Here is a 25,186-nt window from a genome sequence, read left to right on the forward strand (position 1 = left end):
TTTTAGCTCTAGGAACCCCACCAGATTCCCATGGTATAAAGCCAAGAAAAACCCTTGTGCATCTGACAGGGGGAGGGAAAAGTAATTATTCTGAACTAGACCCAGAGTGTTCTCCATAACAAAGACCTACACAGCAATGTAAATCAGAGCCTTCTCCACTGTGGGGGAAGAGAAATTACCCAACTCCAGCCCCCTCTAGCCTTCCTGTCTCACCTAAAGGGAAAACAAAATATTTAAAGCACTTGTGAAGGTCATGGTGCAGAGAGAGAGGCCCATGAAAAGATCAAGACTTAATCACAGAATAATAGAACACTTGCACTGTCCCCATGCCTTACCACCACATCAGCAGGTGTCCAGTATAACAGAGCATTAGAGCTGAAAGAGCTGCAAGACTCAGATGCTATACAAGAAGGAGTTTTTATGGAAACCCAAAGACAAAGAGGGAGACACAAGTATACTAGTGGAAATTGAAGCCTCTGATATCTACAGCAGACATTAATCACAGCACAACTCCTAGCTAAATTAATACAAAAGATGTATGTCAGTTCTTATTACTCCACACATTATGTCTGCCTTTCAACCAAAATATAAAAGTCATGCTAAAAGGAAAATAAGACACAATCTGAAGAGACAAAGCAAGCATCAGAACCAGACCCAGATATCGCAGATTTGGGAATCATCACACTAGGAATTTAAAATAACTATGGTTAATATGCTAAGAGCTCTAATGGAAAAAGTAGATAACATGCAAAAAGAGATGAGTGATGTAAGCAAAGAGGTGGAAATTCTATGAAAAAATAAATGCTGGGGTGCCCAGGTGGCTCAGTTGGTTAAGTGACTGCCTTCAGCTCAGGTCATGATCCCAGAGTCCTGGGATCGAGCCCCACATCTGGCTTCTTGCTCAGCGGGGACCCTGCTTCTCCCTCTCCGTCTCCCTGCTACTCCACCTGCTTGTGCTCTCTCTCTCTCTCTCTGTCAAATAAATGAATAAAAATTCTTTAAAAAAAAATAAATAAATGCTAAAATTAAGAAAACTGTAACTGAAATGAAGAATGCCTTCAGTGGGCTTATTAATAGACATGGTTGATGAAAGAATCAGGGAGCTTGAAGATAATATTAGTAGAAACTCCCCAAACTGAGATGCAAAGAGGAAAGAAAAGAATTTTAAAAAACAAGAATATTCAAGAACTGTGGAACAGTTCCAAAAAACATACTATACACACATTGGAATACCAAAGGAGAAGAAAGAAATAATGGAGCTGAAGAAATATGTGAAGTAATAATGGCCAAGAATTGTTGTTTAATTAATGACAGACACCAAACCATAGACCTAAGAAGCAGAACAAATACTAATAAATCTATACCTGGACATACCAAATTCCTTCTGCAGAAAGACAAAGAGAAAATTTTAAAATAGCCAGAGGGAAAAAACAGCTTACCTACTGAGGAATGAGGATAAGAATTGCATCAGACTTTTCTTCACCAACCGCATATGCAAGAAGAGAATAGAGTGAAATATTTAAAGTATTGAAAGAAAAACCCCACCAACCTAGAATTCTATATCCAGAGAAATTATCCTTCAAAAGTGGAAGTGAAATACTTTCTCTCTTAGATAAATAAAAGAATGAGGGAATTCATTAATAGTAGACTTGATGGCAAGAAATGTTAAAAGAAGTTCTTCAGAAAGAAGGAAAATTATATAGGTCAGGAACTCAAGTCTACATAAAGAAATGAAGAGTGTCAGAAAAGGAATAAACAAAGATAAAATAAAATCTTTATTTATTCTTAATTGACCAAATAGATAACTATTTGTTCAAAGTAGTAATAGTAACAATGTACATTTGACCCTTGAACACCAGAAGGGTTCGGAATGCTGACCCCCCACATAGCTGAAAATCTGCATATAGCTTTTGACTTCCCAAGAGCTTAACTAAGCCTACTGTTGATCAGAAGCCTTACCAGTAACATAAACAGTCCGTTGACACATATTTGGTATGTTATATGCTATATACTGTATTCTTACAATGAAGTAAACTAAAGAAAACGTTATTAAGAAAATCATAAAGAGGAAAAAATACATTTATGGTACAGTACTGTAAAAAATCCACATGTAAGTGGACCCATGCAGTTCAAATCGATGTTCTACTGTATTGGGTGATTGTAGTATATGGATAAATGACATGAGTGACAGCAGTGTTATAAGAACGATGAGGGAGGATTTGGAATTACTGTGTTATAAGGTACTTGCACTACCAGTTAAACAGAATAGTATAATTTGAGAATGGACTTGGGTTAGTTGTAAATGTATATTGCAAACTCTAAGGTAACCACTAAAACACTTCTTAAAAAATATGTAATTGGAGCTCCTGGGTAGCTCAGTCAGTTAAGCATCCAACTCTTGATTTTGGCTCAGGTCATGATCTCAGGGTCATGAGATTGATCCCTGTGTCTGGCTCCGTGGCATGGAGTCTGCTTAAGATTCTCTCTCTCCATCTCCCTCTGCCCCTCTCCCCCACTTGCATTTTTTTTCTCTCTCTCTCTCTTAAAAAATACATATACTAGGAGAGGAGAGAAAATGGAATCATAAAATTCTCAAAGCCAGAGAGGCTAAAAACAGGAGGGGGGCAGAGAGGAAAAGAAAGAAACAAAAAACTATGCAACAAACAGAAAACAGTTACAAACATGATAGATATTAATCCAACTATATCAATAATCACTTCAAATGTGAATGGTCTAAATACACCAATTAAAAGACAGAGATTGTCACTGTGAATAAAAAACAAAACAAAAGAAAAAAAAACAAAACCTAATTATATGTTGTTGACAAGAAACTCTTACAAGAATACAGATATAGCTATCAGGGAGAAAAAGGGGTGTTACATAATGATAAGAGAGTCAGTTATTTAAAAGGACATAACAATTCTTAATGTGTATATACCTAACAAGAGAACATTAAAATATACAAGGCAAAGACTGATTGAACTGCAAGAAGAAATTGACAAATCCACTGTTTAGTTGGAAATTTCAACACCCTCCTTCAGTAATTGATAGATCAAAAAGGCAGAAAATTAGTAAGGATAGAGTTGACTGAAAAGCACCATTCATCAATCTGCATTAATTTATATTTTTAGAATACTTCATCCAACAACAGAAGAGTACAATTCTTCTCAAGCTCACGTAGAACATTCACTAAGATGGACCACATTCAGGGCATAAAACACACCAAAAATTTTTTTAAAGAATTTAAATCATACAAATTATGCTCTCAGACCACAAAAATTAAATTAGAAATCAGTAACAGAAAGATAGCTGGAAAAATCCTGAAATATTTAGAGAGTAACCAACGCATGAGTCAAAGAGAAGAACTCGAGAAATTAAAAAATAATTTTAACTAAGTGAAAGCAAAAATACAACATATCAGAATTTGTGGGATGAAGTAAAAGCAGTGCTTAGAGGGAAATTTATAGCATTGAATGCCTATCTTAGAAAAGAAGAAAGATCTAAAATCAGTAAATTAAGCATCTACTTTAGAAAACTAAAGAAAGGAGTAATTTAAACTTACAGCAATCAGAGGAAAACATAATAAAAATTAGGGCAGAAATCAGTTAAATTAAAAACAGGAAATCAATAGAGAAACATAATCACCTCTAGTTATGCTCCTTACAGCTGGCTCATCCCTTTCCTGGGATCCAATCTCCTTTTCCCCAATATTATGAACAGCTCTATACCCACAAATCTGATCAACTAAATGAAATAGACTAAGTCTTTGAAAAATACAAACTATACCAAAACTCACACAAGGAGAAATGAATAATTGAATAGGCCTATATCTATTTTTTATCCAGATATAATTGATTTATAACACTGCATTAATTTTAGGTGTGCAACTTAATGATTTGATATGATGTGAAATTATTACCACAATAAGTTTAGTTAACATCCGTCACCACACATAGTTATAATTTTTTGTGTGTAATGAGAACTTTCAAGATTTTCTCTCTTAACAACTTTCAAATATACAATACATTATTGTTAAGTATAGTCACCATGATGTACATTACATCGCCAAGACTTATTTATCTTATAACTGGAAGTTTGAAGATTTGTACCCTTTGACCACCATCACCCGTTTAATACACCCCACACATCCTGCCTCTGGCCTGTATCTATTTTTAAAAATTGAGTCAAGGCACCTAGATGGCTCAGTCTGTTAAGCATCTGACTCTTGATTTCAGCTCAGGTCATGATCTCAGGGTTGTGAGATTGAGCCCCGCATCAGGCTCTGCACTGGGCATGGAATCTGCTTAAGATTCTCTCTCTCCCTCTCCCCCACCAAACCGTGCTCACACTCTGTCTCACTCTGTCTCTCTAAAAAACCAAAAACCAAAACCAAAAAAACTGAGTCAATAATTAATAACTTTCTAAAAAAGAAAGCACCAAGCCCAGATGATTTCGGTGGTGAATTCTGCCAATCATTTAAGGAAGAATTGATACCAATTCTTTACAATCTTTCAGAAAGTAGAAGTAGAAGGAACACGTCAGAACTCATTCTTTGAGGCCAGCATTACCCTAATACCAAAATCTGACGAAGACATTACAAGAAGAAGAAATTATACCAATATCTCTCATGAACATAAATGTAAAAATCCTCCACAAAATATTAGCAAATCACATTAAACAATGTATGAAAAGAATTATGCATTATGACCAAGTGGGATTTATTCCAGATATGAAAGGTTGGTTCAACAACTAAAAATGAATTTATGTAATCGATCACATTAAGAAGCTAAAGAAGAAAAATTGTATGATCATATTAATAATGTAGAAAAAAGCATATGACAGGGTCCAACACCCATTCATATAAAAACTATCAGCAAACTAGAAATAGAGAAGAACTTCCTCAAATTGATAAAGAATATCTATAAAATATCTACAGCTAACATTACACTTAATGGTGAGGAACTGGATGCTTTCCCCTTAAGATAAGGAAGAATACAACTTTGAAAGTCTCCTCTCACCACTCCTATTTGAATTGCACTGTAAGTATTAGCTACTGCAATAAGACAGAAAAAGGCGGGCAGATAAAAAGTATACAGCTTGCAGACGACATGACTATGTGGAAAACTCCAAGGAATCAACAACAACAAAAAAACAACCCTGGAACTAACTGATCTCAGCAAATTTGCGGGATACAAGGTCAATATACAAAGGTCTATTGCTTTCTTATATACTAGCAATGAACAACTGGAATTTCAAATTAAAACATAATACTATTTACAGTAGCACTCAAAAAAATAAATAGGTATAAATCTGACAAAATATGTACAAGATACATATGTAAAAACTGAGAAGACCTAAAATAAATGGAAAGATAATCCATATTTATGGATTGGAAGATTCAATATTGTTAAGATGTCAGTTCTTCCAAGCTTGATCTATGGGTTCAATACAATCCCAATCAAAATCATAGCAAGCTATTTTGTGAATATCAACAAACTAAATCTGCAGTTTATATGGAAAGGTAAAAGACCCAGAATAGACAACACAACACTGAAGAAAAACAATGTAGGATTGACACTATCCAACTTCAAGACTTACTGTAAAGCTATAAGTAATCAATACAGTGTGATATTGGTGAAAGAATAGACACATAGATCAATGGAATAGAATAGGAAGCCCATAAATAGACCCACACAAATATAGTCAACTGATCCATGACAAAGGAGCAAAGATAAATCAATGGAGAAAGGATAATCTTTCCAACAAATGGTGCTGGAACAACTGGACACCCATATGAAAAAAAAAATCTAGAATATGTATTTTACTAAAATTAACTCAAAATAGATCACAGATCTAAATGTAAAATGCAAAACTATAAACTTCTAGAAGATAACATAGGGGAAACAAAATCTAAGTGAACTTGTGTTTGGTGATGGTTTTAGATAGAATACCAAAAGCATGATCTATGAAAGAAAATATTGGTAAGTTGGATTTTATTGTAATTAAAAACTGCTCTGTGAGAGATACTATGAAGACAATGAAAAGACAAGCAACAGACTGGGAGAAAATAACTGCAAAACAAATATCCATCCCGGGACAGTTACCCCAAATATGCTTAAAACTCAATCCTAAGAAAATAAGTTAAATGGCAAAAGATCTGAAAAGAGAGCTCATCAAGGAAATATACAGATGGCAAATGAGCATATGAAAAGCAGTTCATGGGGCGCCTGGGTGGCTCAGTCAGTTAAGCGACTGCCTTCGGCTCAGGTCATGATCCTGGAGTGCCGGGATCGAGTCCCGCATCGGCTCCCTGCTCAGCAAGGGGTCTGCTTCTCCCTCTGCCCTCTTCCCTCTCGTGCTCTCTGTCTCTCATTCTCTCTCTCTCAAATAAATAAAATCTTTAAAAAAAACAAATAAACAAAAAAACTTAAAAAAAAAAAAGAAAAGCAGTTCATCATCATGTTATTAGGAAATTGCAAATAATTAAAACAATACTAAGATACTAATACATACCTATTAGAATGATTAGAATCCAAAAATATTGACAATGCCAAATGTTGATGAGGATGCAGAAAGCAGGAAATCTTGGTGGGAATGCAAAATGCTAAAGCCACTTTGGAAGTCAGTTTGGCAGTTTCCCACAAAGCTAAGCATAGTCTTCCTACATGATCCAGCAATCACACTACTAGGTATTTACCCAGCTGAACTGAAAATCTAGATTGACACAAAAACCTGCCTGCAAATATTTAATAGTGCCTTTATTCATAATTACCCAAAACCAAAAACAACCAAGAGGTCCTTCAAAATAGGAATAGATAAGCAAATTGTGGTATATCCATACAATGGAATATTAGTCTGCAGTAAAAGGATATAAGCCATCAAGCCATGAAAAGACATGAAAGAATCTTGGTTAAACCAGGTAATATGAAAAGGCTGCACGCTGTAGGATTCCAATTATATAACATTCTGAAAAATGCAAAGCCATAGATCACTGGCATGATCATAATAAATCGTTGACTATCAACGGTTCAAGGAAGGAAAAGGGAAGAACAAACAAGTGAAATGGGGACTTTGGGGCTGTAAAATTGACCTGCATGATATGGTAATGGTGGATACAAAACTGTATGCGTTTGTCAAATCCCATTGAACAGTACAGCACACAGAGTGGAGGTTAAGACCTGCCGATTTTTAAAAATTCATTTAGGAGATTAGAGAATCCTCCGTAAATGAGGATGGTGACAAGAGACTCTAACTGCATTACAAATGTATGAAACAACCTTACTGAAGGGAATTAGTGGGGAAAGGTGCTGCTCTAAGTCCCTCTGGAAATCAGAAGAGTCTGTAAGATTAAGGCAATAGGAATTGCACATGAGCAGGGTACCTCACTGATAAAAGGGTCCTTTGAGAGTATGGATTAACAATTCCAATACTGCTCCGTATGTATCCTGGAAGGAAACAGTTAAGTAAATAGATGGCAGATGGTGGGAGCCAGGTTACTTATTATTTATTTATGCCTTGAAGGTATTATTTACTATATATAAAATAGTATTAGTTTCACATTATTTCATGAATAATTTGGATCATGTATTTCAGAGGTAAGGAGACTAATCCAAAATGCTGAAAACATTTTCAGATTACAGCTTTTAAGAAATATGTCTGGGCGCCTGGGTGGCTTAGATGGTTAAGCGTCTGCCTTCGGCTCAGGTCATGATCCCGGGGTCCTGGGATCGAGTCCCACATCGGGCTCCCTGCTCAGCGGAGAGCCTGCTTCTCCCTCTGCCTCTCTCTCTCTCTCTCTGTCTCTTATGAATAAATAAATAAAATCTTAAAAAAAAAAAAAAAGAAATATGTCTATCTTCTGAAGTGACCGTCTGATTTGTCTTAGATTCTGTTCCATGGTCTGTAGGAGCTGTGTATGTCAGAGCAGCTTATTATAAATACCTAAAGCAAAGGAAACATGTTATTTAGAAAACAGTTTAAAAATACAACATTAACTGCTCCTACGTGATGTCAAAAAGTGAAGAGAGAAAGTAGATCGGAAGTGGAAAATTCTTATTTTGTTTGGAACACTACTAAATATCTGGATGTTACCAAATAGTCACAGTTTTAGTACAATATACACAGAACATCTGGATATTTGAATTTTTCTCTTTTCTGATCATAGTGTTGATATGGTGTGGACATGGCAGAACTTCAGAGTTAAATTATTTCTAAATCCTTTTTTTTTTTAAAGCACTTGTTAGCATTTAATGAACCCCCCCCCCACCCATGTGGCTTCAAGCTACTAGAACGCAGGCGCCCCTGACACCCTTAATCTTCTCTTCTGCTCTTCTACTGAAGAATTTGGCCTTCAGGATGACAGGCTGTTTTGGGAGTTCTCCCTTTCCCAAAACTTTGTAGTAGCCCGATCGCACCACATCAATGATAGGAGCAGCTCCAGTCTTGTTTTTGGCGGCATTTACCCGTGTCTGCTCACTGACCAAGGTCCACAGTTTATCAAGGCTGACAGTTGGGCAGAAGCTCTGATTCCTCTTTAAGTGGTAATGTCTCCTACCAACTTTTCCAAAGTAACCTGGGTGATACTTGTCAAAATTGATCCTGTGGTGATGCACGCCACCAGCATTACCCCGGCCTCCTGGGTACTTCCGGTGCTTGCCGATGCGGCCGTGGCCGTGGCTCACGTGGCCCGGAAGTTTCCGGGTCTTCCTCAGTCTGGATGGCATGTCGGCAGCCCAGATGGAAAAGCTTTCTAAACGCTTTTAACAGCATTTTTGTAACACATTTAATTAAAAAATAAAATCTCATTCAACACCACCCTCTCTACCTTCTTTTTTATATCCTACTTTCCGTATCTGCAGGAAATAGGGGGAAGGTGCCAAAAAAGAATCCTTGTACTTCCCTTCAAATCAAGAGAAGGCCTGATGACTCCATACACAGGATTTGTGCTTCAGACACACTGTTAACTTGCCTCAACATACAGGCAAATAATTTGCCACAGACTGAAATATTGCTCTATTTAAATCAACTTCCTGCCTATTAATAGCTGTGAAACACTAGAACATATTACTGTACCAGTAAAGCCTTATGCCTGCCTCTTTTTAAAATGAGACAACACACAAATACATACAGAGTTTCATACAAACATAACATTGCAGAATCCCCTTTAAGAATTTAAAGAGCAAAATCAACAGTCTGAATTGATTTGAAGGTAGAAGTAAGGACCAAGTGAATTTATAATGGCCCTTCATGTGCCAAGATTCCGTCCTTTTACTTGTTTGATTTATGTCCACATTCCTTCATTGCCTTTGTACTAACAATAGCAGCAGTATTTCCTGGAGCCATTTATTTACTTGATAATTTCCTGCTTACCTCTGGCATCTCCTTGCTCTTTGCTCCATCTCCACCTATGCAAATACACACAGACACAGGGACAAATGGCTGCAAATACTTAGGGATTTGCAGTGCAAAGGAAATAACACATAACTTCCTCCCTCCTTCCCTACCTCCTTCTCTCTCTCTCTGTCTCCCTCTCTCTCTCTCTCCTCCCTCCCTCCTTTTCCCTCTCTCTCTCTTTTATGTTGTGTGATCCATTCATCATTCTGTATAATTAGGCAAATAAAAAGCTATCTTTGTTTTGAATTGATTTGCTATTCTTTTCAGATTCATTATGTGCCTAGCTTCAAGAAAAAGCATGGTACCTTTGCAGCATCTGATTCATCAGGAAATTCCTCTGCCACAACGTGTGGGTGGGGAGAACATTTGGTGATGTGATCCAGATGCACAGGCTGCCCTTCCCAGGAATGCAGCTGTGTTTTATATGCACATGCCCAGATGGTGACCCCTCTGGCATTATTAATGTGTCCCAGCTGCCAGGCCTCCTCCTTTGCATGCATGCACCTCGATTTCACATATTTTGTGTATTTATTTATGAGGCACCAAATTCCTACATTTCATATGTGGCAGTTGATATTAAAAAGGAAAAGTTTTAACTGCTCTGGAAATTGATGAAGAATCTTTTAAACTGATATGAAATGTGGCCCTCATTTCAAAATGACCTCTACAATTATTGAATCCCTAATGCACGTTTCTGATCTTTCCTCTTACGTGTTGAGAAAATACGGCACTTTAAAGATAGTTAAGAAATTACATATTTGCATTCCTGATATAATGGTTTTTTGCTTTTCTATTATTTCTGATCTCTCGGGCCTATTTTTAAAAAGTACTGTTTGTATACATTTGAACATTGTTATTCATTGCTAATTAAACCCAGGCATCAAGAGAAATTTGGGATCTTCTAGAAATGGGTTGTACTTATAGATTCACAAGGAGAACTAGTATTATAAAAATATAATCCAATCATTGCTCCAAAATATTATAGATTATAATAACTCCATGGATTTGAGGAAATGTATTAGTCTTGTCTATTTTGCCTTATGATCTAAAGTATAAAATATAGAGGCATGGGAGTTTGCTGAATTAAAACAAACTGACTCTTACTATTTTTTTAAAATTCAGGATTTTAATGGGGGAAATGTAAAGATGAATCAAATTGGGGTTTGTTTGTTTGTTTTTCAAATTTCTACTTAAATTCTAGTTAGTTAACATACAGTGCAATGTTGGTTTCAGGTGTAGAATTCAATGATTCATCACCTACATACAGTACCCTGAGCTCAAGATCAATCGAACTGTTAAGACAGAAAGATGAAAAATGCTAAAGACAGATGATCAGATTTTGAAAGATGGAGTTCATGTCCATTTTCTTTTTAATATCAGAAGTAATGAACTAAAAAAGCCAGAAAACATATCATTTATCATAGATAACTATCTCCAAAATCAGCTATAGGAAATAAATGAACCAAATACTGGTGTGATCTTCTTTTAAGGCACCGCACACCTTTACTATCAAGAGCAGAGGGTCACAGTTACTAGTGCTGAGTGCTAAAGTAGGTCTGTGTTGAGTCTTACTTGGTATGTGGTTTCTGGCCCTCAGGAACAGTCTTCTACTTCCTTCCGTAAAGCCTGTCTGTCCTATTTAGATATATATTCATCTTGACTTCATAAATAAAGGTGCTAACTCATGTATTCACTATAACCACACTCAGGAGGTAGGGTAGAAAATTAAAGCGATTATAAGCATACCCCAGAGATATGGTAGGTTCGGTTGCAGACCACCACAATAAAGCAAGTATCACAAGAGAGCGAGTCCAATGAATTTTTTGGTTTTCCAGTGCATATCATAGCTATGTTCACACTATCCAGTAGTCTATTAAGTGTGTAATAGCCTTACATCTAAAAAAACAATGTACATACCTTAATTAGAAAATATTGCTAAAACAATGCTGTCACCTGAGCTTTCAGTGAGTTATAATCACTGATCACAGATCACCGTAACAAATATAATAATGAAAAGGCCTGAAATGTTGCCAGATTTACCAAAATGTGACACAGAACCACAAAGCGAGCAAATGCTGCTGGAAACATGTTGGACGCAGGATTGCTACAAACCTTCCATTTGTAGGAACATAGTATCTGCGAAGCCTGATGAAAGGAGGCATGTCTGCATCTGACTAATTCAGGCCAGAGTAAAGAATACTCTTCCCTGAAAGTCCTGCCTGGAATTTGAAAACATAAAAAGGAGGTTATAGGGATACTTTCTCCCGCAAACGCTCCAGATAGTCCCCTCAGATTGGTTCCATGTGTAATTTTGCTCAAGTACATGTGTTCAGTAACAACCCTAGTGTTCTCCCAAAGATTTAGGGCAACTCTCAAAAGACTTCAGATCAGGTCGTTTATGGGGACGAAGCAATAAAAAAAATGAAAAACCTCAGAAGTGTCTTCTTATTTGATGTGGAAAGAGGAATGGCTGTGGCCTTTTCTTTTTCACGGACATCTTGAAGTCTTATCACATAATTTTGGTTCTTGACCTTAAGGCTATTACAACTGAGACCTTATTAAAGGACCCAAAAAATATATCCAGAGGCTTTTTTTTTCTAAGCTGCCTCCTTTTATCACAAAGATGAAGAAAGTAATAAAAATAATTAAAAAATTTTAAAAATGACATCAGTCTTTGTTCTACTCAGATGACAAATGTATGAAATGCGTGCTCTAACAACTCCTTCCACATTCACAGGCAGACATAATTAACCAATCATGGTACTCTTTATACCAGGCCCCGGGGTTCAGAATCCCCCTCAGCAGAGCATTGCCCGGTGCCACCACCAACGAACGTCCGCACCTGAGACAAACCCTCTTTGCCATCTCCCTCTTACGTTGGTGCTGAGCAAATCATAGGTGGTTAGTCTGCATGTGATCAAACATAAAAGATCTTAGGTTTTGGCTATTGTTTAAACCTATCTGCTTTTCACAAGAGAAGGGATAGCTGGTATTCAGCCTGATCTAAGGAATGGGCATGTCACTGTGGTAACCATATCAAGTTGACGCATGAGCCGGCAGCTCAGTCCCTCCTGTTTCTGCCACATGGGGTTGGGGCCAGCCAACTTAACCCTCTGAAGGCCGCTCGCACTCAGGTCAGTGGTAAAGGCCACAAGGAGTTACACACAGATGAACAGGAAAGAGTCTGCTCCACATCTTGGCTTGCCTGGAAGAGGCACCAGTACCTAAAAAGGAAAGGCCAGAAACAAAAAGATGGGCTGCATATCGAATAGTCCAGGGGGTGAGGGGGTCCCACAGTTGGGACTCCAGGGTTAACCCTGCAGGATGTACTGGGGTAGCAGGCAAAAGAGGTCCCAGAAGCTGCTGTGACGTCACTTCCTCCTTTGACATCACTGTGCATTTGTACATGTGCTCATGATAGAAGAAACAGCCGCTTGGCTCCCTGTATTACATACTGTTTCCAGAGCACTTTCCCATCTGTGATGGTTTGATCCCCACCTCAGTCAGCACAGGCAAGCAGGGCAGGCATTGTTATCCCCTATGTTACAACAAAAGTGAGGCTCATTTGTCCAAAGTCACTTAGCTTTTGAAGCCCAAAGTTGCTTTCATCTGAAATATCTAGGTGAAAAGAGGTAAAAAAAAAAAAATATTTTGGGTTCTTTCCCATTTGAATTTTCAGAGGATCATACCAAGTCCCTCCAAAACTTTGCATGTATAGAAGAGCTTACAGCTGGATGGTGAGCTAGTTGCGTGTTATAGACGGGATGGCAGAGGTGGTTTCCCCAGAGTAGCTTCAGAATCATTTACTAGTGGACTTGACATTCTGGGCCCTCAGTCATTGAAAGAGACTTTCTGTTCATTTTTCTGACAGCTGGTGACACTGTTGCAGATGTGGGTTGTCCCTCTCTATTTCACAATAAAGCTTTACTGGTGGCGGTTTCTGTCTATGTGGGGAATGTTCTCCGTTATTACCAGTTACATCCTCTTCAAAGCTACCCGAAAACCGCTCTCAGGGAGAACACCAAGGTATGTATTCCATTCGTCCCTTCTCTGACATCCTCTTTATTGTAAGCACTAAGAAGTATACTTTAATTCCATTTTCCCGGGTGGGGAAGGAGGGCATTACACTTCTTTTGCCTTCAGTAGCAAAACTATTTAGAGATTAGCTATACTGCTGTTAGTTCATGTTCATTATTTAATGGAGACTCAGACACACCTATAACACTTATTACTTCAGATGAAAGCCAGAAGAAAGAGAAGTGAAAGTATTGTTTAAACTTTCTAGAGCACTATTTGCATATTTATTTTCAGCTCAGCATTTTGTTTGACTCCATATAAGTTGGGTTACACACATTTTTATAATAGAGCAAGAATTAGATGTTTGTATTTCTAATAACTATGTATTTTATATCGGATAAATCATAAGCAATGGACAACGTATTCCTCTCATAACAAATGAGGCTTTAATATTCCAATGATCATCTTAATTACCATTGCCAACTTCTTGACATTTCTATAATTCCATCATATTGTCTACAAATCTTTCCAAAGTGCTTATAATCTTATAATGTACCCCTACGTTTGCTTTTGCTCTCTTTGTTCTCTAGATAAAAATCTGAATCTGAATCTAGATAAAATTGAAATAGGATAAAGAGAAAATGTGTGAAGTGTTACATGGTAATAGGACAATGTCAAATTTTGATCTTTGTTGAAGAATAAATCATAAGCTCCTGTGAAATGTTTTTATGAGTATTTAGCCATTCAGATGTTTGTTCTTAATCCTCTAAAAAAGTGGGAGAGACAAATATCAACTTTTCCTTCTACTTTGGAGAAGATAAAGTATGCGGTGAGAAATCAGATAAATAAATGTAATGATAAAGATTAATCTTCAAAGGCCTCTTGGCTGGCTCAACTGGAAGAGCATGTGACTCTTGATCTCAGGGTCATGAGTTCAAGCCCCATGCTGGATGTAGAGATGGCTTAAAAAAGTAATTTCTTAAAAAGATTGATATTCAAATAAATTCAGGTTGATATTTTAATTTAATCCCACTTTGGGAAGAGCTTTGGGGTGGTGTTAGGAGACCTCCCAAACTGGCCAGTTTGGGGTTTTAGACAGTCTTTGTATGGCCTGGCTTGCCCATCAGCACACGGACATATGGCACACTTTCTCCTTAAAAAATGTTGTCAGTTACTTAAGACTTGTGGAAGTGATCCAAATTTTGGATGAACCAAAATGTACTTGTTTTCATTCCCTGGATATAATCTATACTGTATTTCAGTGAGACTAGTTCACTTCTCCACTTAGAATGAATCACCCAGGTAAACACAGTATTTCTGTGCATCTCAGCTCATTCAGTGCAGAGGAACGTCATGACAAGGAATACGCAAATGATGCCTCGTTACACTCCACGCCTCATTTATCCCAGATGGCCAGGGGCCCTTGCCCTTCGTGCACCCCCTTCAGCTTCTTCTGCCTGCAAGCTCTGAGCCCTGGCAGAGCCTGAGAGCCAACACGCCCCACTAACGTTTAAGGAAAGACCTAGCCACCATTTGAAGAGATGACAATGGGAAAGGCTAATTAGGATCCCTTTTCTTCTAGATGAAGCAGTCTGGATAAAGTTCTTGTTTAGGAGAGGTAGCAGGTCCTAAAGATCTTTATGGATCTTTGTTTAATCATCATATTATAGGTAAGTCACTTCTTAGGTATTTTCCATTTGGAAACAGGATTTCATTACAGGCTAGGAAAACTGGTCAGAGCGAATCAGCATGGTGCAAAGGCAAACCCAAGGGGAGGGGTCCCCTGCACCGATGCGGTTTAAAACCCGGCTGTTCCTCCCCCAGAGTATATCAAGCCCTCACTGTGGGTCAGAATAACAGAGAAGGGGAAGTGAGGTTCCTCTCTACCGCATAGGGTTCAGGCTCAAAAACAGGCCACAAACCGGCCACAAAGAGCCTGGCTTGCCCACATCAATTGCAGGCCAAGCTGTCCTTTGTGGAGGCTGAAGCCCTCATCTGGTTTCTCTGCCTTCCAGTTATAATCTAAGTAGCAAGGGGGTTCTGGGCTCTAGTGTTCTAGAAACGTGTACCCCCAATAAGCAGGAAGATCTGGGGGTGGCGGGGATTTGGAAAATCTAACACATCTGTAATAATTACATGACATACTAAGCCTTGACTGTGTCGAGGCTTTTGCACATGAACACAACCTTCGGAACTACCCTAGGAGCTAGTGTCGTCATCCGCACCTTATAAATGGGGCAATCGTAGGAAGTAGTGGCCAGTGTCCCACAGCAGTCACGGGGAGGGGGAGTCCAGAATCATACCAAAGACTACCAGAATGCAAAACCCCTGCTCCCAACATCATGCTCTGTCTTCACGACGTCAACAAATCGCTTGGCACAGAGAAACCCGGCAGTTCAAAAAGTCAGGCACGCCTGAGGTGCCGGCACAACCTTGAGAGGGGCCCCTCAAGGTGCGGAGAGGGTACGTTGAGTCGGAGTACGCGTGGGGTTCTAGGACCCCCACTCTGGTGCGGGCGGGTGCTGTGGGGGCGGAGGGGGAGGCCCTCTCAGAGCTGGCGGCTCTCCACACCGTCACCCCTTTTAGCAACGTAAACTTCCTCCTCCACCAGGCTGCACTAAGCAGTGATCCAGACTGCTAGGCCCTGGCAAATCAAAAGGATCGGCAGCCCAAGGAGTCACTGTGGCAGAAAGACCCCCCCACACACAGAACCCTCTCTGGCCCCTTTTAGAGATGACAAAGGGCTCAGAGCGACTTGACCCACCTTGTGCAGCATCTGCGAGTTTCCGAGTTTCCGGCTCCACGGAACTCCCCTGGGTGGACCCGTCCCGCAGGGCGGGATTACACCTGCAGGAGGAGAGGAGGGGGCGTGGCCCACATAGCCCTGCTAGCCACTTGCCTGAAGTGGGGAAACCTTTCACCCATAGAAACGATCTGAATGACAACTCCTGTCTCAAGCCAGCCCACCAACTCCCATGTAAAGCATCATGTTTCAGAAGGTCCCTTGGGCCTGGAATTCAATGAAGCAGGGCATCTTTTAAAATAACCTCGAAACATTGCATCAGTAATATCATAGAACGTAAGCATTTGGAGCAATGGCTCCAACAGGGAGGAAGCCGGGAGAGGTGAGAGAGTTGGAGGCAGGGCTCCAGAGGTGGGAGGTGAGACGGTGTGGTAAAGTCTCTGGAGTGCGAGTCTGAGTGAAGAGCGCTGTGAAAGGCAGGAACAGGGGCTTCTGAGAACCAGAGGGAAAGAGCTGAGAGACAAACAGGGCCTCCTTCTTGGTAGTAACAGTCCAGCCACCCCCTTCTTTTCTCTGGGCGCCAAGGACAGCACCCAGCTGCTCCTTCTCCTTCTACCACCTCTTCTAGTTCCAGGGGGCAGAACCTTGCCCTGTGACACATGCCCAGTGGGTCTGGGCTCCCCACCTCTTCCCACATCCTCCCAGGCATGAAGCAGCCACGCAGGTCCTTCTGTAGTTTTTCTAAGGGCTTTTACTGACAGGGATAAGGGAAACAAACAGGGTATGGGGCTCCCTTCTAGATCATCTATACCCTTCCCCTCTATCCCCAATCTCCCACTTCTCCATTTCAACCCCGTGGGAAGAAGGAAAGGCATTAACGGTGGTCATGGTACATGCTGGGATACACAGAAGACCGATCCACATAGCAGGAGGCTCACTCGTGATTCCATCCCAGGGCTAGGGGAGGAGCTCTGTGAGTGGAGAGGACTTGGGATGAGGCTGAGCTCACTACCAACGACATCTGCCCTGGGGCTGCGGGGTGGAGGGGCAGCAGGAGCAGGAGGGGGCAGAAACTCCTGGGGGAGGAGGTCCCGTCCTCCTGACTTCTCTGCTCATCTTTTGCTTACCTCCAAGCTACTCCTGCCAAAGCCACTCTAAGCTAACCCTAGGGCCAAAAAAGAGATGCGGAGGCAGGGTCCCGGATAGAGAAACCATCCCTGAAGATCACTCTTATTTGAGGAACATAGATAAGTTACAATGAATTTGTATATGCGTGTGCATACTATTTATATAGTTTGTTGATGTATTAGAACTGTAGATTATTATGGAGTTTAGCAGATATAAACTACTGGTGTATATCACATGAAAAATAGAATTCTAGAAATTAAAAACTGACTTACAAAAATGTTTGAGGAAGATAAAATACTTTATAATATATCATGTTCTGTATTTCTCCCCATTTTACACTCCACAGATTGGTCTACAAATGGTTTCTTCTAATCTACAAACTCAGCTATGCATTTGGTGTTGTGGGTTATTTGGCTATCATGTTTACAATGTGTGGATTCAATTTATTTTTCCGGTAAGTATCTCCAATTAAGACCTTAATATCTCCAAGCACTTGTGCGCCACATTCGCCTGGCCACATTCTCTGTATCTGGAAGTATTTGGCCCTATGATGTTCCATGCCCACATTGTTTGTAGCAGATATCATTGGTAGAGTAAATGTCATTGGTGGAAACAACTAGAAAAGTATAAGAGGAAACCCTAGAGAATAAAAAATTTTCACAATTTATAAGCTTTAAAGAAAATCTGTACTATCTGATAGGCAAATTTTAAAGATCGCCATTAAAATTAGGCTTACATTTGTGGTAGAGTAATTCTTACTGAACTACAAATTTCCCCTCCATAAAATTCTGAAGTGTCATTTCCTTGTATGTATCTTCTTTCTTAAAACCTCTAGAACTATGCTGTCCAGTGCAATATATGATAGATCATGTGGCTATTGAGCACCTGGAATATGAAATAAAGTGTTTTGCAACTATAAAATACACACTAGATTTCAAAGTATGAAAAAATAATTTTTATATTGACTACATGTTGAACTACAGTGGGGTGTATTGGTGAAATTATTTCCTGTTTCTTTTTAATGTGGCTACTAGGAGACTTTTTATTTTATTTATTTATTTGACAGAGAAAGAGAGCACAAGTAGGCAGAGCGGTAGGCAGAGGGTGAGGGAGAAGCAGGCTCCCCGCTGAGCAGGGAGCCCGATGCGGGGCTCGATCCCAGGACCCTGGGATCATGACCCGAGCCGAAGGCAGACGCTTAACCAACTGAACCACCCAGGCACCCCTAGGAAATTTTTAATCTATATTTCTGTATTGCCATGGACAGCACTGCTCTAGAATTTTGTTTCTGGTACCCATGAAATCCCTTTTCCTGAGGACAGTCAGAAAAGGACAAAACTAAGTGTTTAGAACTTGAGTGAGAGGTAAGGAGATAACAGCAAGAAAGTCTTGGGAGCAGTCAAGGAAATCAGGATAATCGTAACTCAGAACAGAGCTCCCACCAGAAGGATGGTTGCTGAGATGTGCTGTGGATGAAGGTTCTCCTGGGCAGAGCCATGGCCGTGTAATCAACCTGTGGTCTGGAAAGGGAATTTACGACCTACCACACAGCTGTGGGAAGCAGCTCAAATAAAAAATTCCCCAGAATATCTCTCACATCGAAGTTCCTCTAAGTCTCTGGGACCTTAACAGAAATTGAAAGGCAGAGATTGGCGACCCTTAACTCATAAAATAGGGAAGGAAATTGGATGGAGTGTCAGCCCTGAGGGGAAGGACTCTTCCTATGGCAACATCACTGATTTTATAAGCATTTCATGTCACTTTCAGAGCAGGAGCTCCCACCATTTTCTAGCAGGAAAGGGATAGAAAGTAATTGTACAGATCTATGATTTCTATATAATTTTGTGTACGGAAAGACACTGGTTTCCTTTTTCAGCATACCATCTAATAACTTTGTTTTAGTGACTGTAAAAATATTCATAAGGATTTTATGAAATCACTGAGCCTATAGTTGTCCCAAGACTATTTTCCATAAGATTGTAAGATCCTTAGCCATGACTTCTCCTACAATGAGGCACACCAAGAACTTAACCCTTCAAGGCTGGGAAGGAACTATTTTTTCACTCCTTAGTGTTACTGACTATCACTGTTTTAAGATTCTTTTCTGTGGAACCACAAATCTGTCACTATACTTTTTATCAGTTAGGTTATAATACATCCTCCCCTGAACATGGAGAGAAGATAATCTTCATTCCTCCCCATTGCCCCAATTCTCAAATATACTCAGGCAAACCTTGAGAGAATAAAGCCATCATTTGTGTTGGAATTCCCAATTCACATCACCAAAAGATCTGTACCTCGAAGTCTACAAAGCTCTCTGCCTGTACCATTTCCTCCTCAAACTAACAGCACAGAACAACCAGAAAAGGTTTTTAGAGACAGACTACCCAGCTCCCCTCCACTTCTCACTCGCTGCCTGACTCAATCAGATCCTACCCAGGTGCAGAGCTAATATTTGAAACTGTTGACGGATATAACAAACCATATGTACAATGATTAAGATTCATTAAATTAGGAGGTAATTACATTAGGGGCTGATTGTTTTTTTGTTTTTGCTTTTTTTTTTTTTTTGACACAGAGAGGGAGAGAGCACAAGCAGGGGGAGTGGGAGAGGGAGAAGCAGATTACCCGCTGAGCAGGGAGCCCGATGCGGGGCTCGATCCCAGGACCCTGGGATCATGACCTGAGCTGGAGGCAGACGTTTAACGACTGAGCCACCCAGGCGCCCCTGATTGTTCACTTCTTAAAGAAATATTTCCCTTAAAAATGGGGTGGGGATGGGGCGCCTGGGTGGCTCAGTGGGTTAAGCGTCTGCCTTAGCACAGGTCATGATCCCAGGCTCCCTGCTCAGCAGGGAGCCTGCTTCTCCCTCTCCCTCTGCCCCTCCCCTGCTTGTGCTCTCTTTCTCTAATAAATAAATAAAATCTTTTTAAAAATTGGGGTGGGGGTTATCATAGAGAATCCTATTATATTTGAAATATGATCCAACTTGCAAAAATTTTTTTCTGATTAATACACAGCAACTACGGCACAGTAGCCAAGGGCCTCAAAATTGGAGCTTGAGCCCTAGTACCAATTGTCATGTTAAGCATATCATTTCTTCTAAATCTCCACTTTTTCAAATGCAAAGTGGGGATAATCCTATCTACCTCCAGCATTTGTTAGGGAAGTAAACTTTTGAAAGCCTTCTGTAAGATCTAAGTTTGATAGCAGGGATTCCCAACCTGAGGAACTTCTAAAAAGCAATGCTCTGCAGACCCCACCCCAGGCCACTTACAGTTCAGCTCCTGATCAGCAGTCTTAAATCTCCCCCAGGTGATTCTAATCTATATTGAAGGCTGAGAACCACTGCTCTATTAAGGAGGTTCTTAAGGTTAGCTGCCCACTGGAATCACCTGGCTCTGGAGAGGTTCCAAAAATATTGCTGCCCAGGCTTCACCCCCAGAGAGTCTGATGTCATTGGTCTGGGGTTCAGGGGGCACAGTTTTATAAGCTGCCCAGGCCTTTCTTTGCACAGCCCAGCTTGAGAACTGCTAGTTAGAAGACCCTCTCAAGAATTACTTTGTCCACTTGTCACTGAGTAGTAAAATCTGAGGGGAATTTAGAGAATTTAAAATTCTTTAAAAAAAATTTTTTTAAATCAAGTAATCAAATTTCTGTTAGATACCCTGGCAGGAAATGTCCTCTAAGCTGCAGCCCTTCCCGAGCCCCCCAAATGCCACGTTCTTATTTTACCTTACACTGTTGTTTTCAATAGAATCAAGGCTAGAGATTCCATGGATTTTGGCATCGTATCCTTGTTCTATGGCCTCTACTATGGTGTAATGGGGAGAGACTTTGCAGAGATCTGCTCGGATTACATGGCCTCTACGATAGGGGTGAGTGTTGCTTTCATTCTCTGAAACCACTACAGCACACAGAGAAATGGTCTCATCTTACACGTTTGCATCCGTTTTCAGAAATACATCGATCTTTTTTGGTTCTCCCAGGCCAGCTGCTCCCTGATTCTCCTTGCATCAAAAATTATCTTTGTTGGGCGCCTGGGTGGCTCAGTTGGTTAAGCGACTGCCTTCGGCTCAGGTCATGATCCTGGAGTCCCGGGATCGAGTCCCACATCAGGCTCCCTGCTCAGCAGGGAGTCTGCTTCTCCCTCTGACCCTCCTCCCTCTCATGCTGTCTCTCATTCTCTCTCTCGCAAATAAATAAAATCTTAAAAAAAAATAAAATAAAATAAATTATCTTTGCTAATTGCTTTAAAAATATACTCCTTATTTATATAAAGTGGTTGGGAAATAAGGCATCTCATCTTTTTATTTATTTATTTATGTTTAAGTCATCTTTACACCACCATGGGGCTCAAACTCACAACCCTGAGGTCAAGAGTCACATGCTCTACCGACTAGGCCAGCCAGGCACCCCCAAAGGCCTCTTTTTAAATAAAATAATTATTTGGAAGCAACCATATCTAGCATACTCCAATTGCCAACATTGAAAGGATTAGTAGGGGTGCCTGGGTGGCTCAGTCGGTTAAGCGTCCAACTCTTGATTTCAGCTCAGGTCATGATCTCAGGATTGTGAGATCGGGTCCCACGTTGGACTCCGTGCTGGCCATGGAGCCTGCTTCAGATTCTCTCTCTCCCTCTCCCTCTGTCCCGCCTCCCATCTCTCTAAAAAAAAACAAAGGAAAGGATTAGGAAAAATTTAATAATAATAAAAACCTTTCTATCTGCCTAACACAGAAAGTCATATTTGATGCACATAAAGTACTCTGGACTCCATCAGTGCCTCAGGGTTACTCCTCATAAAGATCAGTTATCATTATACAGCATTAGAAGTAGAAGATACAAAAACTGTGCCAAATGTATTCTGACTGTATAAAATTTTAAAAATGCCCCTAATAGCTTTTTAAAAACCTCTCTTAAGCGTAAACTCCAAATAGACTTACTTTCTGGTTAGATGGATTCCAGATTCAGATATTAGAAGCATTCATCTACGCCTGACACATGCGCATCTCTAAAACTCACAGGGGCTCCAGGGATGACCCAGTGGTGTCAAGAATTCCATGTCTCTGCCCTCTACTGGTCTCTTGGTACACAGCAGATACGAAATGGAAAAGCTAGTGCGAGTGGCAAGGGAAGAGTATAATTCAGGACTGTTCTTCCCTCTCTCCATTTATGGGGCAAGACTAAGTAGACATGACCCTAACTTCATCCCCATCCCATCTGCCCTTCTCCATTTATGTAGGCTCTATCTTGCTCCTTTCCCGTAGCCTGGAATCCACTTCTGTGGTGAGATGCCGGAACAAGCTACTTTTTGGAATTCCTCTGCCATGCGTCCTCTATGGGACAACTGCCTTTTTTATAATGCTTATGGTGAGCACAGGAGGGAACATTTCCACTCCTACTTCCTCCAGCAAAAGCCAGAAGCCATACTCCTTAAAAAATACGTAACCCCTGTAGCAAGGAGCACACCTTGTGCCTAGATCTTTTCTAATACCATTCTACAATAAAAGGAACCAGGGCTCCTTGGAGAAATGATTGATTCTAGGTCTTGGCAAGGAACATACAAATGCGCCTGGAGTATCTTGTATTGCCAGAGGACAATTCCCTAACGGAAGTGCTCGGAAAACCAACCAGACAAAAAAAATACCACAATGATGAGGGTTATTCAAAAAGATACAGAAGCCAACTGGAAAAGCTGCCAATGGCCAAAGCTGGAACGATGTGTGCAACAAAACAGTAGTAGTAATAGCAGTAGAAGCTGCAGCAGCATTGGCTTATAACCCCACGTCTAAAATAAATTATCATGAGTCCATATTGATATGAACGAATGAATGAATGAATGAATGGAGGAGAACAGACAAATCTCCTATGCAGAAGAATTCCACCTAACTTATGTAGGTACTCCAACCTTAAGATGGCTGTATGGTTAAGGTTTTTGTGTCAACTGGGTAGGCTAAGGTGTTCAATTGTTTGACCAAACACCCAAACACTAGTCTAGGTACACACACACACACGCACACACACACACGCACACACACACACACTATCAGGTCCTTTTCTCTGGAGAAACCTCACTGACAGTGAGAGCATAACGCCCCTCTCCTTATGAGTGGGCTGCTCATGGTGATTTCCTTCCAAAGAGTACAGAATAGGAAGGAATAAAAGAACGAGTAGCTTTGGGGCACCTGGGTGGCTCAGTCTGTTGAGCGTGTGCCTTCGGCTCAGGTCATGATCCCAGGGTCCTAGGATTGAGCCCCCTGTCGATCGAGTCCCGTGTTGGGCTCCCTGCTCAGCGGGGATTCTGCTTCTCCCTCCCCCCTCTCCGTCTGTGTGTGCGCACTCTCTCTCTCTCTCAAATAAAGAAATAAATCTTAAAAAAAAAAGAAAGAAAGAAAAAGTAGCTTTATAGTGGAGAAACCTGACAGACACTGCCACAAGCCTGGTGATCAAGGTTAATAGCAACAGTGATAAGTCATATTGATAGCATGTACCTTCGCTATGGTGTGATAAGAATGTCACCTCTGTTATCTTCCTCCCTAAAACCCATAACCTCAGTGTCATCAAGAGAAAGACACCAGCTAAATTCCAATTGAGGGACATTCCACAGGATACTCCCCCCAAACTGTCCAAGTCATTGAAAAAAAGCAAAGTCTGAGAAGCCACCATAGCCAAGAGGAGCCTAAGTGGTATCCTAGATGAGATTCTGGAACAGAATAAGGACATTAGACTTAAAAAACAAAACAAAACAAAACAAAAAACCTAAGTAATCTGAATAAAGTATGTATAAAGTATGTACTTTATTTCATAGTAAGTGTCATTGTTGGTTCACTGATTGTGACGAAGTTACCATACTAATGTAAGATGTTAATAATAGGGGACATGGGGTATATGGTATATGGGGGCTTGTACTATCTTCATATCTTTTCTTTAAGTCTAAAACAATTATTCAATGAGTATTTATTTTTTTAAAAAAAGCTTCTTAGGGATTCTAGGGCCGCCTGGGTGGCTCAGTGGGTTAAGCGTCTGCCTTCGGCTCAGGTCATGGTCTCCGGGTCCTGGGATCCAGCCCCACGTCGGGCTCCCTGCTCGGCAGGGAGTCTGCTTCTCCCTCTCCCTCTACTCTTCCTGTTTGTACTCTCCTTCTCTCAAATAAATAAATAATCTTTAAAAACAAGCTTCTTAGGGATTCTAATGTGCTGCCAATATTGGAATCATTCTTCATCCTCAGTACTAGAAAGATGCAGGTATCCCAAGTTAGAATTCTAAAAGCATTGCACCCAATGGGGTTAGTCTGTGTGCTCCTTCTCATCACATGGGAATTAAAAAATATAGCGATGCCTCAGCTTACTCCAGACCTGTGCACTAATCTCTAGAATAAGAGAAAGGGTCAGGCTATAGGTAAGCTTAAAAAGCTTCCTTAAAAAGCTCTGAACTACAGCCCTGGATAAAAGACTTTTCCCCTTGAAGGATTCCTCATTGGGGAGGTTGAATTGGAGGTCATAGTTAGCCATGTGCTTTGGGTCCACGTGGGGTTCAGTGGGTTCTTGCCTGGAGACCCTGACCCTACTGAAGCATTCCTATGGGGAAGAGTGTTTCAAGTTCTAAACCAAGGAAGAAGCAGTACAGACTCAGTGGCTTCCCTGTGTTCAGAGAAGGAATGGTATGTGCCTTCTTTTCCAACAGTGCTCTGTGTGTTTCCCCAACAGTTCTATAGCATCAGTGGGATGCCCACAAGGAGCTTGTCAGACAACGTCTGTGCCATCTGTGGGCAGATCATTGTGGAGCTCGATGAAGAAGGGCTCACTGAGAACACCTACCAGCTCTCATGCAATCATGTGTATCCTTTTCACAGGAAGCCATACAGGCTTCATCAAGCCGTGATGGGAGGCAATTTCATATACTC

General features: G+C 40.5%; 1 protein-coding gene and 1 pseudogene across 4 annotated transcripts in view; one reads left to right on the top strand and one right to left on the bottom strand.

Annotated features, from left to right (window-relative positions):
• RNF175 (ring finger protein 175) overlaps positions 1-25,186 on the top strand; it is a 47,649-nt gene that overhangs the window by 16,268 nt on the left and 6,195 nt on the right. For all 4 annotated transcript variants that reach the window (XM_081811727.1, XM_081811734.1, XM_081811738.1 and 1 more), the window contains 4 exons: positions 13,265-13,419; positions 17,628-17,735; positions 21,039-21,159; positions 24,990-25,120. In XM_081811727.1, the coding sequence (XP_081667853.1) occupies positions 13,265-13,419; positions 17,628-17,735; positions 21,039-21,159; positions 24,990-25,120 (515 nt within the window). The remainder of the gene's footprint in view (positions 1-13,264; positions 13,420-17,627; positions 17,736-21,038; positions 21,160-24,989; positions 25,121-25,186) is intronic.
• LOC115940384 (large ribosomal subunit protein uL15 pseudogene) lies at positions 8,262-8,738 on the bottom strand (annotated as a pseudogene).

This window comes from Leptonychotes weddellii, chromosome 2 (assembly GCF_054177405.1).
Source record: "Leptonychotes weddellii isolate Sample4059 chromosome 2, ASM5417740v2, whole genome shotgun sequence".
Classification (NCBI taxonomy): domain Eukaryota; kingdom Metazoa; phylum Chordata; class Mammalia; order Carnivora; family Phocidae; genus Leptonychotes; species Leptonychotes weddellii.